The sequence below is a fragment of the Microtus pennsylvanicus genome, chromosome 7 (genome assembly GCF_037038515.1).
Source record: "Microtus pennsylvanicus isolate mMicPen1 chromosome 7, mMicPen1.hap1, whole genome shotgun sequence".
Taxonomy (NCBI): Eukaryota; Metazoa; Chordata; class Mammalia; order Rodentia; family Cricetidae; genus Microtus; species Microtus pennsylvanicus.
Genome location: NC_134585.1, coordinates 23441118 through 23455675, shown reverse-complemented (window position 1 = coordinate 23455675; position 14558 = coordinate 23441118). Strand labels below are relative to the sequence as shown.

At 52.3% G+C, this 14558-nt stretch overlaps 2 protein-coding genes across 2 annotated transcripts in view; both read right to left on the bottom strand.

The window, feature by feature from the left end:
- The window catches only part of LOC142854507 (cadherin-23), a 70896-nt gene extending 64807 nt beyond the window's left edge, over positions 1–6089 (bottom strand). The window contains exons 1-4 of the mRNA XM_075980180.1: positions 5954–6089; positions 5501–5629; positions 4308–4436; positions 3438–3665 (exon numbers count right to left, since the gene is read on the bottom strand). Of these exons, the coding sequence (XP_075836295.1) occupies positions 3438–3563 (126 nt within the window). The 5' untranslated portion in view covers positions 3564–3665; positions 4308–4436; positions 5501–5629; positions 5954–6089. The remainder of the gene's footprint in view (positions 1–3437; positions 3666–4307; positions 4437–5500; positions 5630–5953) is intronic.
- A 3758-nt stretch (positions 6090–9847) lies between these two features.
- LOC142853975 (cadherin-23-like) overlaps positions 9848–14558 on the bottom strand; it is a 246940-nt gene continuing 242229 nt past the window's right edge. Inside the window, exons 30-32 of the mRNA XM_075979128.1 lie at positions 13952–14087; positions 12233–12621; positions 9848–10021 (exon numbers count right to left, since the gene is read on the bottom strand). Coding sequence (XP_075835243.1) covers positions 9848–10021; positions 12233–12621; positions 13952–14087 — 699 coding nt within the window. The remainder of the gene's footprint in view (positions 10022–12232; positions 12622–13951; positions 14088–14558) is intronic.

The window sequence follows — 14558 nt, the reverse complement described above, 5'->3', positions numbered from 1 at the left end:
GGAGTGGCAGAATGCCTCTCAACCAGTAAGGTGAGCTACAGCTGGGGCTTTAATGGCCGCACATCCTGTTGCTCTCTGACAGTGTATTTGATAAATTGCTTTAAAAAAAAAGTCAAGGTGAAAGGCCAGGGGCTGGGTTCCTTTCTTGCTGACCTGGGGCAGTACTGCCTTCCTGATGTGAACACAGGGAAATGCCCAGGCTGAGGCTGAAGGTATTGCCGGGAAAACTGGGGTCCTTATTGCAGAGGCTCGCTTTAAAGAATGTAGTGAGCTCTAGGGCAGCGTTCCCACCTCACGGCCCACCTTGGAGCCCCGACCAGGGGTGTGGATTTTCTCTCTAGTAACCCAAGTAGTCAGGGTTATCTGCGACTGTATTTCCTGCTGCTGGCTCCATTCGTATGTCAAAAAAGGGCACCCTCTTTCCTAAACCTCCTGCCAAGGTGCCTCAGGGCCAGGGCCTCCTCTTTGCCTTCCGTCCTTCCTCCCTGGACCCAGCCCTTCCTCCTGCAGGGGCCCCTTGATAGCCACTTGGGCCTTGCCATAGTCCTGCCTTTCCTGCCCATGGCTTGGAGCTAACAGAGGTCCCAAGCAATACAATGATTTCCTCTGGCCGGGTGGCAGGCCATTGTGTGGCAGGCCTAGGGCTGGCCCGGATGGCCCTAGCAACCCAGCTGTCCCTGGCCTGGGTGATACAGGGTAAAGGCTGCGGATAGGAATGTCCGGCTTTGGGAGGCGAGGGGATGTTACCCAGGGAAGAAAGAAGGAGAAGGGGTGTGGACACAGGGGTTCCTCTGGGATATGGGGACTTTCTTGGCAGCCGATTCCTAAACCCTATGCTACAAATAATACCTGTGAAATGACTCAACGGGCAACGACACTTGGAGACAAGCCTGATGATCTGAGTTCAAAACCCCAGAACCCACACGGTAGAAGGAGAGAACTGATTTTGATAAGCTGGCCTATGATTTTCACATGCATGCTGTGACAGGTGTGTACCTTTGCCCATACACACGCTCCTACCCTCACAAAATAATAAATAAATCAATAAATATTTTAAAAAATGATGATATGGCCGACATGACCTTCCTGATCTCTGGCTCTGAGCTCCCAGCACTGGGTCACATCATGCCCAGCGCGTCAATTTTGTCCTATGTCCTTCCCCCGGAATGTCTGTCTGTGGTGTCCTAGCCTGTGGCATGGCCTTGCTGCTGCAGATTTAAAGGATGAAGCAGCTCTCCCAGATAAAACAGCTAAGGAGACTGTGCAGTCAGAGGTCTTGTCTGAGGCTGAACACCGCCCAGGGTTGGCTTGCAGCTGTGAGGCCCACCTCTTGCCTCTGTCTGGGAGGATGCTCAAACCATATCATGGGTGTGCTTGGTAATTCCATTGGACTGGCAGGCAGAGAGGGGCCCATTGCCCCATCGCCAGGCAGAGGGGAGGATTTCATGCTTGTCTCTCAGATTCTGCCCCTGAGATCAATGTAGTTTTTCCATGAGGTGATTATAATGATTTCAAGTCACAGGGCTAGGGATATGGCTCAGTTGGTGGAGTACCCCCACAATATCTATTTTCTCACAAGTCATGGGATCAATCCCCAGCACTATATAAACTGGGGCACGGTGATACACACTTAAAATCTCAGCTTTTTCAGGAAGTGGAGGCAGGAGGATCAGAAGTTCAAGGCCATTCTCAGCTGTATTCTGAGTTTGGACCAACCTAGGCTACATGAAAACTTATCAAGACACTGATCAAATAACAGAGCTCTGTCTTCAATGCCAAGAAACCACGACACCCTGAAGAATGGATTTTCCCACTTCACCTATTTCTCCTGTGATTCTTCCACTTAGCATCAGCTTTCTTTCAAACCAAGAAGTCCAAGAAACACCACTGTTACCGAGCACAAAATCAGTCTTGCAATTATTGAGGTTGTATATATAAAAGAAGGCAACCGACTTTTGACTCTGTAGCTGAAGATCTGGTACTTGTAGCCAAACGTATCACTGAAGATGACTGGAACTGCATCCTTCCACGACATCACAAAAACAATACCCCTCCCCCCCAGTTACCCATGTCCTTTTTGAGCTCACTAGCATGACTGACTAAGCTAGCAGACACCAAGCTGCCCTGGAGTGAGAATGCTGGTTAGGAGGCAGGGCAGAGTGAGCCTTGTTTCCCACTTCAAAATGTGATGAGTGTTCCTGGGGCTGCTGGCCTAATTCCTACTCCCTCGTCAGAGTTACTTCAGATGAATGCCAGCCTGGACCTGCTATGCCCTCCTGCAGGGCCATTGATACCGCGGGTACCTAAAGACAAATCTTGGGGGTCGAGAGCAACTAAGTAAAACATATCCAATCTTCACCTTCACTGAGGCCACACTCTGTGCAGTGTGACTTGCTCTGGCCAAGAGAAAGTCACAGAGGAATCCTGTGCCAGCTCAAGCCTGGCAAGCACCGGGCCTTGCATGTATCCTGTGCTCTTTTCCTTCTTGTGCCTTCGGAACGGGCATAGGTTTGCTAGTTAGAGGAGCTGTCTCTGTCACCTTCGACGGATGCCAGTCAGCCCCCAGAAGTCCAGCATTACCGGCTGACATACAGCAGCATGCACAGGACAGGAACCCCAGCTGAGATCTGAACTGCCTGGCTGAGCTTGGTCTGTACCACACCTGCAAATCAAGGCCTTGCTTCACGCCAGCCCTGGGTTTGATCTGCCTCACTGTGGGAGAGATGGCAGACGCGATTCTCCCCGCATCTTCCGTGTTTACCATGCCCTTGTGCCAACCTGAGCTAATTCAGTTTCCCAAAACACCAGCTCCGCAGATCTTATCTGCCTTTATAGGTAACAAAGGTGAGGTTCTGGCAGGCTCTGACTGGCCAGCTTTCAAGGTCCCAAGTCACAGGCCACTCACTTCTCCAGCACACTCCCTGTCTCCACCCAGTCTACCAGCCATGCCTCCTTCCCCAACTCCACAAACCAAATAGCCGTGAGCATCATATAATCATGGGCTACGGCCCTGGCCGCCCAAGCATCAGACAGGACTACAGCCGTCAACCCTTCCTACCGCTAGTGTTGTGACAATGCCACGCCAGTGTGCAGAGAGAGGGCCAGAGGGCTGCACTGCCTTATGGTTGAGTGTGGCCCTGCAGTGCACAGTTTGCTCACCAGTCCCTCTTACTCCCTGGCCAAGGCCTGATGTCAGGCTCATCTGATAGCATCATTTAGTGAGACCAGAGGATGGACAGAGACCCAGAGCAGTGCAGACTAGAGAGACCCAGCTGCCTGCTTGGCATACACCTGCCCGGTGAGGCTCCTGGGCTGTGAACTAAAGGCCCACAACCTAGGAGGTATCAATGCTTTGAGGGTTATGTGGGGCTTCAGCCCTATTATTTGGCTTCTCCCACACAGGGGGCAGCACTATCCCATTCACCTCCATTGCTTACCGACAGTGTAGGGGTGCCCTCATCTTCCACAGTGACCACCAGATGGTAAAAATTCTGGCGTTCCCGATCAGGTGGGGCAGGCCGTGTGGCAATCTCACCGCTGATACGGTCCATGCGGAAAGTCATATCCTCGTTGCCCTCGGTGATGTAATAGGACAGGACACTGTTGATCCCAATGTCACGGTCAGTGGCTCTCACCTGAACCACAGAGGTGCCTCCGCCCACATTCTGGCAGGAGAGCAGAAAGTGGTTATCCCAGGGTCATAGCCTTCAAGGAATAGCCCTGCCCTGCTTCTGGCACCTCAAGGCTTCACTTGGGGCCCATGGAAGCTCTGCTTTGTGTCCCCTGGGGCAAGGATGAGGTGACAGAATGCTGGTAGACAATGTGCTTTGGACACCTCCTACAGACAGGTCCTGGGTGAGAGCCCCTTGGTTCTGGTCCAGACCTGAGAGCTCAGATTGGATGCTCACACTTATATATGAGAAAAACTTCAGGTGCAGGAGGAAGATGCATGAACAGCCACACAATCAATCAGAGGCTAGTGTGGGCATCTGCCCTGAGAGCGGGGCTTTACCTTAAACCACCTTCCTTTATGAGCTGCCCCTGGCTCTACGCCCAGCAAGGCTTGGAAAATGTCTTCCTGCAGTCAACCAGCCTTAGTGCCAGGTAATAAATACGTTTGTTTGAAAAGGAAGCTATTGCAGGGTCTCTGCTTCTACCACAAAAATACAATGAAGGGCTGGGGACTAGGGCTGCATCCATTTCTATTCTGTGGAGTGAGGGACGAGTGGGCCAGGCAGATGTTTAAATGGGTGTCTCGTGGTCAGCTTTTGTCCATAGTCTACCCTGGGTATCTGGAGTGTCTTTACCTCATTCACACTGACGTTGTATCCAGAGGGGCTCTCAATCACTGGAGGGTTGTCGTTGACATCCAGAACGGTCACCTGTAGGATGTGTTCTTTCTTCCGTGGAGGGGTGCCACAGTCGGAAGCCACAACCTGTGGGGTGAAAGAGGAGGGGGCTCACAGTTAGGACTGAACTATGGGAGCAGGGCTATGGAGCTCAAAGGCTGTCCCTTTGATAGGGAAGACCCGGGAGAGCCAAGAGACTCACTGATTCACCTTGGTCCTATGCCTGTCACCAAGCTCTCCCCTTCTGCTTATGCTACAGACAATCCTTGCCCATGTCTTACCAGGTTCATTTGGCATCTGACTACAGTGTGAAGAGCCAGCACTTCCTGACCTGCCTGTGTTTTGAGCTGTTAGCCCCTTGACCTTGGGTCTGAGATATGATTATGATTCAAGCCTTCTGTCATTCCAAGGTGGCCCCTGGTAAGCAGGGAGAGGCCTGGATTTTTTTTTTGCAATCCTCTGGAGTTCTGACCACCTGCTGAGCCTATCCTGGGGGACTTCACTGTGGCCTTGGTGGTCTCTAGGTACTCAACCTTTGCCGAGGAGCAGTGCGGGCCCAGAGATTCAGTGACCGCTCCAGTCAGTGTGGTCTTTCACTCTGCAGCAGAAGCAGGCCAGGTAGGGCTCTTTTGCCCATTGCATAAGTGGGGAAACTGAGGTCCAGCCAGAAGAAATAATTTGCCTAAGGGCCTACCATGTTCCTAACAGGGTTAAAGTCCCAGTGATTCCACTAGGCATTCTCCTGGCTGTTTCTGTTTGTTTTGCTTTATTTATTTTTTTTTAAGACAGTCTCATGTAGCTCAGAGTGGTCTCAAATTTATGAGAATATCTCGAGAATAGTCTTGAAGTCCTGATCCTCTGGCCTCCACTCCCTCCTGAGTGCTGGGATTATAGGCGGGTACTGAATACCACCATGCCTGGCTCTTCTGACTCCTTTGACAGGGCACGGCATCTCAGCTGCTTCAGCTGGGAAAAGAAGCATGGCTCAGGTCACCCTCTTCCATCAAGTTTACTGTGGTTAGCCTTGTATGGGCCACATGTCCCACATCATTGGTGACAGCAAGGAAACTGATCACCCAGCTATTGTGTGAGGTGGGCTCCCTCCTGAGTGCTGGGCTGTGGCAGTCCGGGAAGAGCCAATGGGTGCTCACCTTGAGGATGTAGTGGTCCAGTTCCTCCCTGTCCAGGGCTTTAGCCACAAACACTTCACCAATGGAGTCATTGCTGGTGACAATCTCAAAAGCCCCAGCAATGTTACCAGAAGCCAGGGAGAAGACCACCTATGGGAGGAGAGAGAGGGCAGGGAAGAGAGATGGCTGGTCAGGCTCAAGGGGCTGCCTGGCCTCTATGCCCATTATTCTTCAGCTCTGCTGGGTGCTGGAAGAAAGGGAGAATGCTGAGGAAAGGAACCAGGCCCACCAAGGCTGGATGTGCCTCACAGGTAGATCCAGGGGTTGTTAGCAGAGCAGTCTGGGAGCCTAGAGAACAGGTCTGAATCTCACCACTTAAATCCCTCTTCCTGCTTGGTGACAGGAGTGGCTCAGACGTCCCCAAAGAAGTAGGAAACACCCTATAGCTTGGATAGACCCTGGCTTGGTGCCCACCTGTCCATTGCTGCCAGCATCAGGGTCCCGAGCCTTGACAGTGGCTACTCGCTGGCCCACTGGGCAGTCCTCAGACACACTGATGGCCGAGTCCGAGGTGAAGTCAAAGCGTGGGCTGTTGTCGTTCTCATCCAGCACAGTGATGTAGACCTGGGGACAGACACCCTCAGCTGCTTGCCTCTGTCCCCAAGATGTCCTTAGACCATGAGGTCAGCAGGGACCTTCAGCAAGCATTCAAGCCCAGACCCATCCTAGCTGCTCACTTCTCCGAGCAATATATGTACATATGTATGTGTGTGTGTGTATGTGTGTGTGTGTGTGTGTTCACGTGCAGGCATGTATATAGTGCACACTTATCACCAGGGTCAGGGCAGGGACAGCTGGGAAGCTGGGTTCTGGCTCCTGGGAACGAGGGCTGAGAATACCCATCTTGGCACTGGTATCACTTCCTGTTTTTCAGGAGAATTAAGGAGTTCAGATTTTTATATGAAATGAGCCAATGAGTCACAAAAAGGAAAATCAAGTCCAGGCTGGTTGAAACACAGCTGCTGGCCAGATTCTGGCCTCCTCATTAAAGAGAGGGCTAGGTCAGGAGCAGGGAGCTACTGTGACCTAGGGGTCCCAGTGGGGAGGGAAGCTCCATGAAATTGCATGTTCTTTCAAGTCTGTGGTCTGGACCTCAGATGGACAAAGGCACCTTGAGCAAGAAGAAAGAAGGCCCACTGTGGGTGTGGCCACCAGCCCTGAGAAGACCACAGGCCACAGAGACTACAAAGGCTGCTATGCTTGTCACACTGACTGCCAGGGACAGGTTGGGAGGTGGCCTGGGTTTTAGGAACCCCAGGCTAGGCCTCCTCAGGCTGCTCCACCCCAGGCCAGTCCTCATCATGCTTCTGGGGCTGTGACTTCTGGATCCCATATCTGTCTTTTGGTGTGCACGGCGCTCACGGTCCTTGTGGGCCCTTTCCATCCTACAGAACGAACTCACTGTTCCCTCTTTCTGAGGCAGGCTGCCATTTTTGGTTTCAGCCACACCCCACCATGTCACCATGCAGCTGTCAGGACCCAGGGAGAGCTGGGCACCTCCTCCATTTCTGGCTGTGTGAGTTTGGACACGGTTATTCAACCTCTCTGGCTTTCCACTCTTCAGCGGAAAACTTTCGAAACAAGAACACATGCTACACTGGATGCCAGAAGCAGGAAGTGAGAAAATACAGGTGAGGGTGGTGGATAGTAATCTCCATTGTCCCTCCTTCCTGTCTGATGGACACTCAGTCTTTCCCCTAATCAGTCCGTCCTTGTCTATCAGGGAGTATTCTGCATCCGCTAAGCAAGCAAGCTGATATGGGAAATGGAAATGATAATGCCCAGTGTCCTGTGCTCAGGGCAAAACCCAGCAGAGAAAACTGCTGTGGTTGGACCTTCAAATTCTTTGGCCAGCCGAGGTCCTCACACCATATAGCCTGCGTACATCCTGTTCCCTCTGCCAAAAAAAGAAAAAAACAAAACAAACAAAAAAAATCTTTTTTTCTCTGTTGGCTTCATTAACTCATTCTGCAGAGCTCAGCTTGAGTGGCCTTCAGCAAGCCTACCTGGGTTCCCTGATATCTTACGAAGCATATATTAAGCCACAGTGATGCTGTGACCGGGATTTTTGCCTCAATCTAGTTCATGCTGTGCAGGCTGGGTTAAATCTGCTTTGGGTTTCTGACTATGCCCAACAGAGGCCTGGCATAGTCAGTCATTGGCCCTGTCATGGCTGCTACTCTGATCTCTTAGTGGTGGATGTGAGGGTGGGTGGTGGATGGGAAGGGAACCAGCCTCAGTAAGTGAGAAGAGATGGGGCCTTCTCCAGCTCCCTGTGTCAGAACCTCATTTTTCCCCTGCCCATCCCCCAGCACCCAAGTGTGCAACTCAGGAGCTCCTAGAGCTAAATCTTCCTTCCTGCCCCCTCCCCCATTGCTGGGGCTGGGAGGAGTCAGGTGGAGGTGAGCTAGCTGTGGTTTGGCTCCTGGCTTCAGAGAGGAAACTGTACCACCTTTAAAGGCCTTTTCCTGCACCTACACCCTAGTATCTCACACAGTGTGGGGCCAACTGGGCTGTGTATCTGGGGCATGAGGAGAGCAGTCAGCTGAGTGGGAGAGAATGCAGGAAGTACTTGCCAGCCCCATCAGACAAAGGGGTACCTGGACACCAGAGTGACATCACATTCTCACGGGATACCCAGCCATCCCAGCCTCCATTCCCTGAACCTTCACTACCACTGAGGGCTGAAGGGCAGCTGGGCCCACAGTACTGAGGACGATGCTAAGGTCTGCTCAGAGCCCCCACCTATACCCCCCCAAGTCTCAGGCCATCCTGCTGGGAGATTTAGGACATGGGACTCCTGCCTGCTGCCCCAGGGGTTGAAGAGAGGCAGCTGTGTGGGGATCAAATCCCCATTCACTCTGAGTGCCACCCCAGGCCCAGCTCATCAGAGACTTTGTCCCACACCTCTGACTATAGTAGTTACTGTCCCCAAGAGCCTCATCCCAGAGTCCTGGTAATGGGGCTCATTCAGCTCACCCTGCAACTATAGCTACCATCTCAGGTACTCCCTGGGTTCTGGCCCCAAGCATCCTCCTTCACCTCTCCCTCCTAAGATCTGACACCCCTGCTGAGGAGGACAGGGCTACTGGGAGGATCCCCCAGTTAGGGGTCCCCCCCCAGTTAGGGAGGGAAGGAAAGCCCAGAAGTTAGGCAGCTTTCTTTGTCACATAGCCACTGAGAGTGTCTCGCTGTCCCTTCCTGTGCATGTTCCGGGTATTTCTTTGTTATCACACTTCCATCTTATGGTCCCATAGGGACCAGATAGAACATGGAGAACAGAGCTTGGATGGGGAAGAGGGTGGGATGGGGAGGTCCTGAAGGGTCTGAGCAGAATGCCTGTTGTAGATGTTCATGTGCTTCTCATTTTCATTTTACAATAATGAATTGGTTCAGTGTGTGTTGGGGGGTAGCTGGATGGGAGTGGGTGGATGGGAGTGAGCACAGACGTGGGCTACAGCATTTGTGTGGAGGTCAGAGGTTGTGTGTTTCTTTGGGACTGAACAACTGTGGGACGGGGTTGGCTCTATCCTTCTACCACGTGGGTCCCAGGATCAAACTCAGGTCATCAGGCTTGGCTGCTGTGGGACAATGGTCTGGTACCCTGTAAAGATTTGTCACTTGTATTGCTTTAATAAAAGGCTGATTGGCCAGTAGCCAGGCAGGAAGTATAGGCGGGGAGACCAGGCAGGAAGTATAAGTGGGGCAAGGAGAACAGGAGAATTCTGGGAAGAGGAAAGGTGCAGTCTGCAGTCATCATCCAGACACAGAAGAAGCAAGATGAGAATGCCTCCCTGATAAAAGGTACCAAGCCACATGGTGAACACAGACAAGAATAATGGGTTAATATACGATGTAAGAGTTAATTAATAAGAAAGTCTGAGCTAATAGGCCAACCAGTTTATAATTAATGTAGGCCTCTGTGTGTTTCTTTGGGACTGAACAACTGTGGGACGGGATGTGGGGGGAGGAAGAAACCTCTGTCAACACTTGGTGGCAATCACCTTTACTTGCTGTACCATCTTGCCAGCCCTCCACCCTACAGACCCTATTTCTGGGGAAGGTGGGAGGGTCTGTGTACCATCAGTGGTGTGAGGCAGTTCATGGGCTACTCACCTTCTGTAGGCAGCATGGACAGGAGATGGAAGGGAGAGAAAGGCAGAGGCAAAAGGTTATTGGCTGGCTTGATATTTCCCCCCCACCGCCCATGAGGTCTGTGGCCCATGCTACCACCCCATCTGACCAAGGTCTCAGCCCAGGCGTCTGGCTGTAGGATGGTCCCGAGACCGCCCTTGCCCCAGCTACAGGTCAGGGGCTGGGGAGACTCAGGGTCCGGACAGGGTTGCAGTTGATTGGGGCTCTCACCCAGGACCCACTCACCACAGTAGAGTCCACCTTGGGGCCACCGTCATCTGCTACCACTGTCAGTGTGTAGAAGTCACCTTTCTCCCTGTCAACCAAGCCTTTGACTGTGATCACACCCTGTGGGGGATGGAGGCAAACATCACAGTGACATCAGACAGCAGTTCCATGCTCCAGCTGGATTCTACCATCTTCTCCCACCCCACTCTGCCAGCCATGTTTCATTCCATTGGCCCACCCTATTTTTCCATGAGGCTGTTGGCTGAGATCCCATTGCTTTTGCATCCCATCCAGATGCCTGCCATCTCCTCTATAAGGTTTCCTACCTCCTAGCCAAACAGGTCCTCTCTAGGTAGAAGGCCCAGCGGTACTCATCACCCCACCATGACCCTTTCCCCGCATCTTCACTGACTGCTCAGATTCACACAGTTTTTGTGCTCTCTTCTATTCCCTGTCTGAGAGCCCTGTTCAGCTAATGTTCCCAGTCTCTCTAAGGGCAAGGCTTGGCATGCTGCAGGCACTCTGAATGACTCTCATCCACCTTGGCCAGGGCAAATAGCACATGGGCAGGCCGCTGTATCAGCTCCACACTAGCTGGTTCAAAAGGTGGGTTCTGCATGTGGAAGAGGCTGGCCTGAGTCTGCTGGAACTCTGTGCACAGCAAGACTGCCTTCCAGGAAGCCTAGGAGGTTGACGGCACTGCCCTTCTGCACTGTGATGGTCCAGGGTGCCAAGTCGTGCCCCCCCCCCATCAGACTGGCCAGCAGGGATTCATATGTTGCCTATAGTCAAAGAAGGGATTCTAGAGAAAGGCTCATTAAAGAAAAGGGGACGAACTAGCTCAGGATAGCTACTGAAGAGATGGAAAGGCGTTAGACCCGAAATGAAAAGGGAGGTTAGACTCCTTGTATAACGGTAGGTTAGGAAATAAGACAGAATGCATGACCCCTTAGAATATCCTGTACTAGGGGCATCCAGGGAGAGGAGAGGAATGGAGACAGCATAACGGAGACTGTGCCTTCATGCTGGAGCCTTCAGAAAATCCCTTGGGAAAGCATCTGGACCGATAAATATTTGCAGGTCCTTTATTTATTTTTGGCTTTTAGAGACAGGGGCTTGCCATGTAGCCTAGGCTGGTCTGGATGTCTAGATCCTTCTGCCTCAGCCTCCTGAGAACTGAGATTACAGGTGTTCTTCTGGGGACAGGGTTGTGCCTGGAGGGCACCCGGAAGCACCCAGAACTTGCCTTATGCATCTCTCAGTCTGCTCATATGAATCCTTTGGAACAGCCTCTGAATTGGCCGTAGGAAGGAAGGAAAATGTTTCTGACGTGGCTGTAAACGGCTACCTGAACTTCAGAAGGGGTCCTGGGAACACTTATTGCAGGCTGTAGTGATATTATTTTTAAAAAAGCTTGCCAGAAGATCAGAGACTAAAACAGCCCCACTGGTCAGCCTTACACACCGGGCAGTGGTGACACACATCTTTAACCCCAGTAGTCACACTAGTTTGCCACAGAAACCAGGTGATAGTGGTGCACACCTCTAATCCCAGCACTAGAGAGGAATATAAGGCGGGAGGAGACCATTCTCACACACAGTCTCATTCTGAGACTCCTGGAGGCAGGATCGCCATTTCTGACTGATGTAGAGCAAGAGCCAGTGACTGGCTGTTTTGCTCTTCTGACCCTCAGGTTGAACCCCAATTTCTGTCTCTGGTTTTTTATTAATCGTGCTACAGCAGGTTAGTCAGGGAACACAGTAAATGGCCGGTGGCCTGCACCTGAAGTGAAGCAGACTGGCAGCCATCACTGCCTCCCCCTCTCAGATCCCACTCAGTGGAGCTGCTCCAACTTGACCCAAATCTCCAGGTACCCAGTGGGCAGCAAGAACCTAGAGTGAGGGGATCCCTATACATTTTGGTACCCAAAGAAGTAGCCTATGGCTGAGTGAATTTAGCAGGGAAAGTGTCTGGCTTTTCCTAATGTAACTTCCATTGCTTAACAACAAGGGTGCCAGACTGCTTGGCTTTCAATATAGTGCCTTAAAATGCTAGAAGAAATAAATGTTCCACCAGGATGTTTATCTTAAGGAGCGTGCCGTGCATCCAGAAGGAGCTCAATAAATGCACACTGTGACTGGGTGGTGGTGATGCACACCTTTAACCCCAGCACTCGGGAGGTAGAGGCAGGCAGATCTCTGTGAGTTCGATGCCAACCTGGTCTACAAGGAGCTAGTACCAAGAACTATTACACAGAGAAATCCTGTCTCAAAAAAAAAAAAAAAACCACCCTGTGTTGAGAGAGCCCTGCCATCCTTCGCGCCTTCTTACCGTGACGGCATCTATCTTGAAGAGGGCTTTGGCCTGGGCACTGGTATAGGCATCAAAGCGGTAGGTGATTTGGTTGAGGTTATCAATGGAATAGGCTTGAACCCGCACAATCTCCGTGCCCAGAGCGAGGTTCTCCATGATGACTGCCTCGTAGGAAGCATTGGAGAACTGAACGGCCTCATCCAGCTCATTGAGAAGCGTCACATAGACGCTGCAGAAGCCCTGGTTGAAGGGGGGCGCGCGGTCTGTGGCGGACACATTCATCAGGTAGCTGGTCTTGGTCTCGTAGTCCAGATAGTCCACCGTCACGATGAGTCCTGTGCTCTCGTCAATTTCAAACTTGCCCTCAGCGCCAGACAGGATGCGGTAGTTCACCAGGCCACCGTCCCCTGCGAAAAGATACAAACTATGTAGGCCCAGATGGGGGTGGGGCTGCCCTGTGGCTTCTTCAGTTGTCTACACCAAGGGCTGTTCCTGAGACACCTTGTCTGTTCCCTCCTCCCACCCCCAGTACACATTATCCCCAAAAGTTGTAGCCGAGGAGGGAGCAGAGGCCAACGCAGATGACAAGGCCCAGTACACTGATGACCCCCTCTGGGGCTTGATATTGGCACTTGATAAGATGTGTCAGAGGGAGTTGGCTCTGCTCCTAGAATCTCAAAATTTAAGTTCAAGCCCCTGTCCTGACTGTTTGGAAAGGCAGGCATCTTGTAGCGATGTTTGGATCTAAAAGCTTTAGATACCCGCAGGGCAGTCAAGCCTTCATTTGGTTCCCTGGGGAAAAAGACTCTTGGTGCCAAGGAGTTGCCCATCCCCATCTACACACCACTGGCCAAGCAGGAGGCAGGCGGTTTGGGAAGGTAGGCAAGGAGACAGGCACAAAGCCAGTCAGCTTGGCAAGAGCACCCAGGACTTTACCAGCTTCCCAAAGGGTTGCCTGTGCCAGAAGAGGCCTCAGCAACACACAATGCCCCCGACCCTGTGCTGACGTTCATTCAGAGACTGGCCCAGCTAAGAAGCCTCACAGTATGTCCCCGTCACTCATCCTGGGTGGCAGGGGCCAATGCTGAGGGGGCATGGGGACTACTGGGGTCATTAGTTAGAGGCTCGGTCTGCAGCCAGAGTAGCAGAGGTAGCCTGGGAGCCTCTTTTGGGGGCGGTGGAGTGGGGAAGAGCCCTCTCCTAACTGGACACAGGCCTGATAGGGAGGACACAGTATCCTGGAATCCTGTTCCCCCCCACACACACTTTACACTGATTGCTGTGGCCACTTCCAGGGCTTGGGAACCTCTGCCAGGTTGGGGCTGCCTTCAAGCAGATCAGTTCCCTACAGGAAGGATGGCTGTGAGGAGACTTGCAAGTACCAATCTCTGGGCATCCCCTGTGCAGCAGAGGGTGGCAGCTGCATAGAGGCACAGGCCTAGGCTAGCTTTATGTTATGACTCCATTGCTTTTCTCAGCCCTTTCTGGGCCCATGTCAAAGGCTAGAACTGGGCTGCTAGGTCCTGGGATGACTAATCTGGATGGGCAAAGCATTCTACTCTCCTCTGCCCATCAGAGGTTGGATAACTCCCCAGACTCCAATCCTCTCAGGCCTTGGCATTTGGAAGGAGTGAATAACACCCAAGGAGCTCCTCCTGAGCCCAAGTATGGCTCCCTGGAGCCTAAGGATGACAGAACCCCTGAGACATAGCACCCCTGCCCACCTCACAGCCTTACCAGTGTCTCTGTCGGTGGCTCGGACGACGATGACCGAGGTGCCGATGCCTGCTGTCTCTCGAAGGCCCAGGCGGTTGTACTGCTGCTGTGTGAACACAGGGGCCTCATCGTTGACATCCTCCACATACACGATCACCTGTAGGGACGAGCCAGGGCTCAGTTCCAGGAAAGTGGAGGCTGGCAACCCAGAGTATGTTTCCTGCTCCCTCTGACCAGTTGAGGACGCCCTTGGAGGGCCTGGCACTGTCTTATTCCCCCTTGAACCTGGTTCCTCCGGCAGGACCCGGCACATGGTGCCAGACACCTTTTAGTTCCATACTGACCTGGAGAAACGGGTGACTATCAATGACACTTTGGAGTAGTCAAGATTCTCTAGAACAAAATGGTAATTCACTAATGGCTCATGCCACACTGCTCCTGAAGTGGTTAGCAAGACAAAATATGCCAAGTGTGGTAGTTTGAACATAACTGGCCCCTATAAGCTCATAGGGAGTGGCACGATTAGGAGGCATGGCCTGGTTGGAGGAAGTGTGTCACTGTGGGGGCAGACTTTGAGGTCTCCAATGCTCAAGCTATGCCCAGTGTGGACACAGACTCCTGTTGCTAT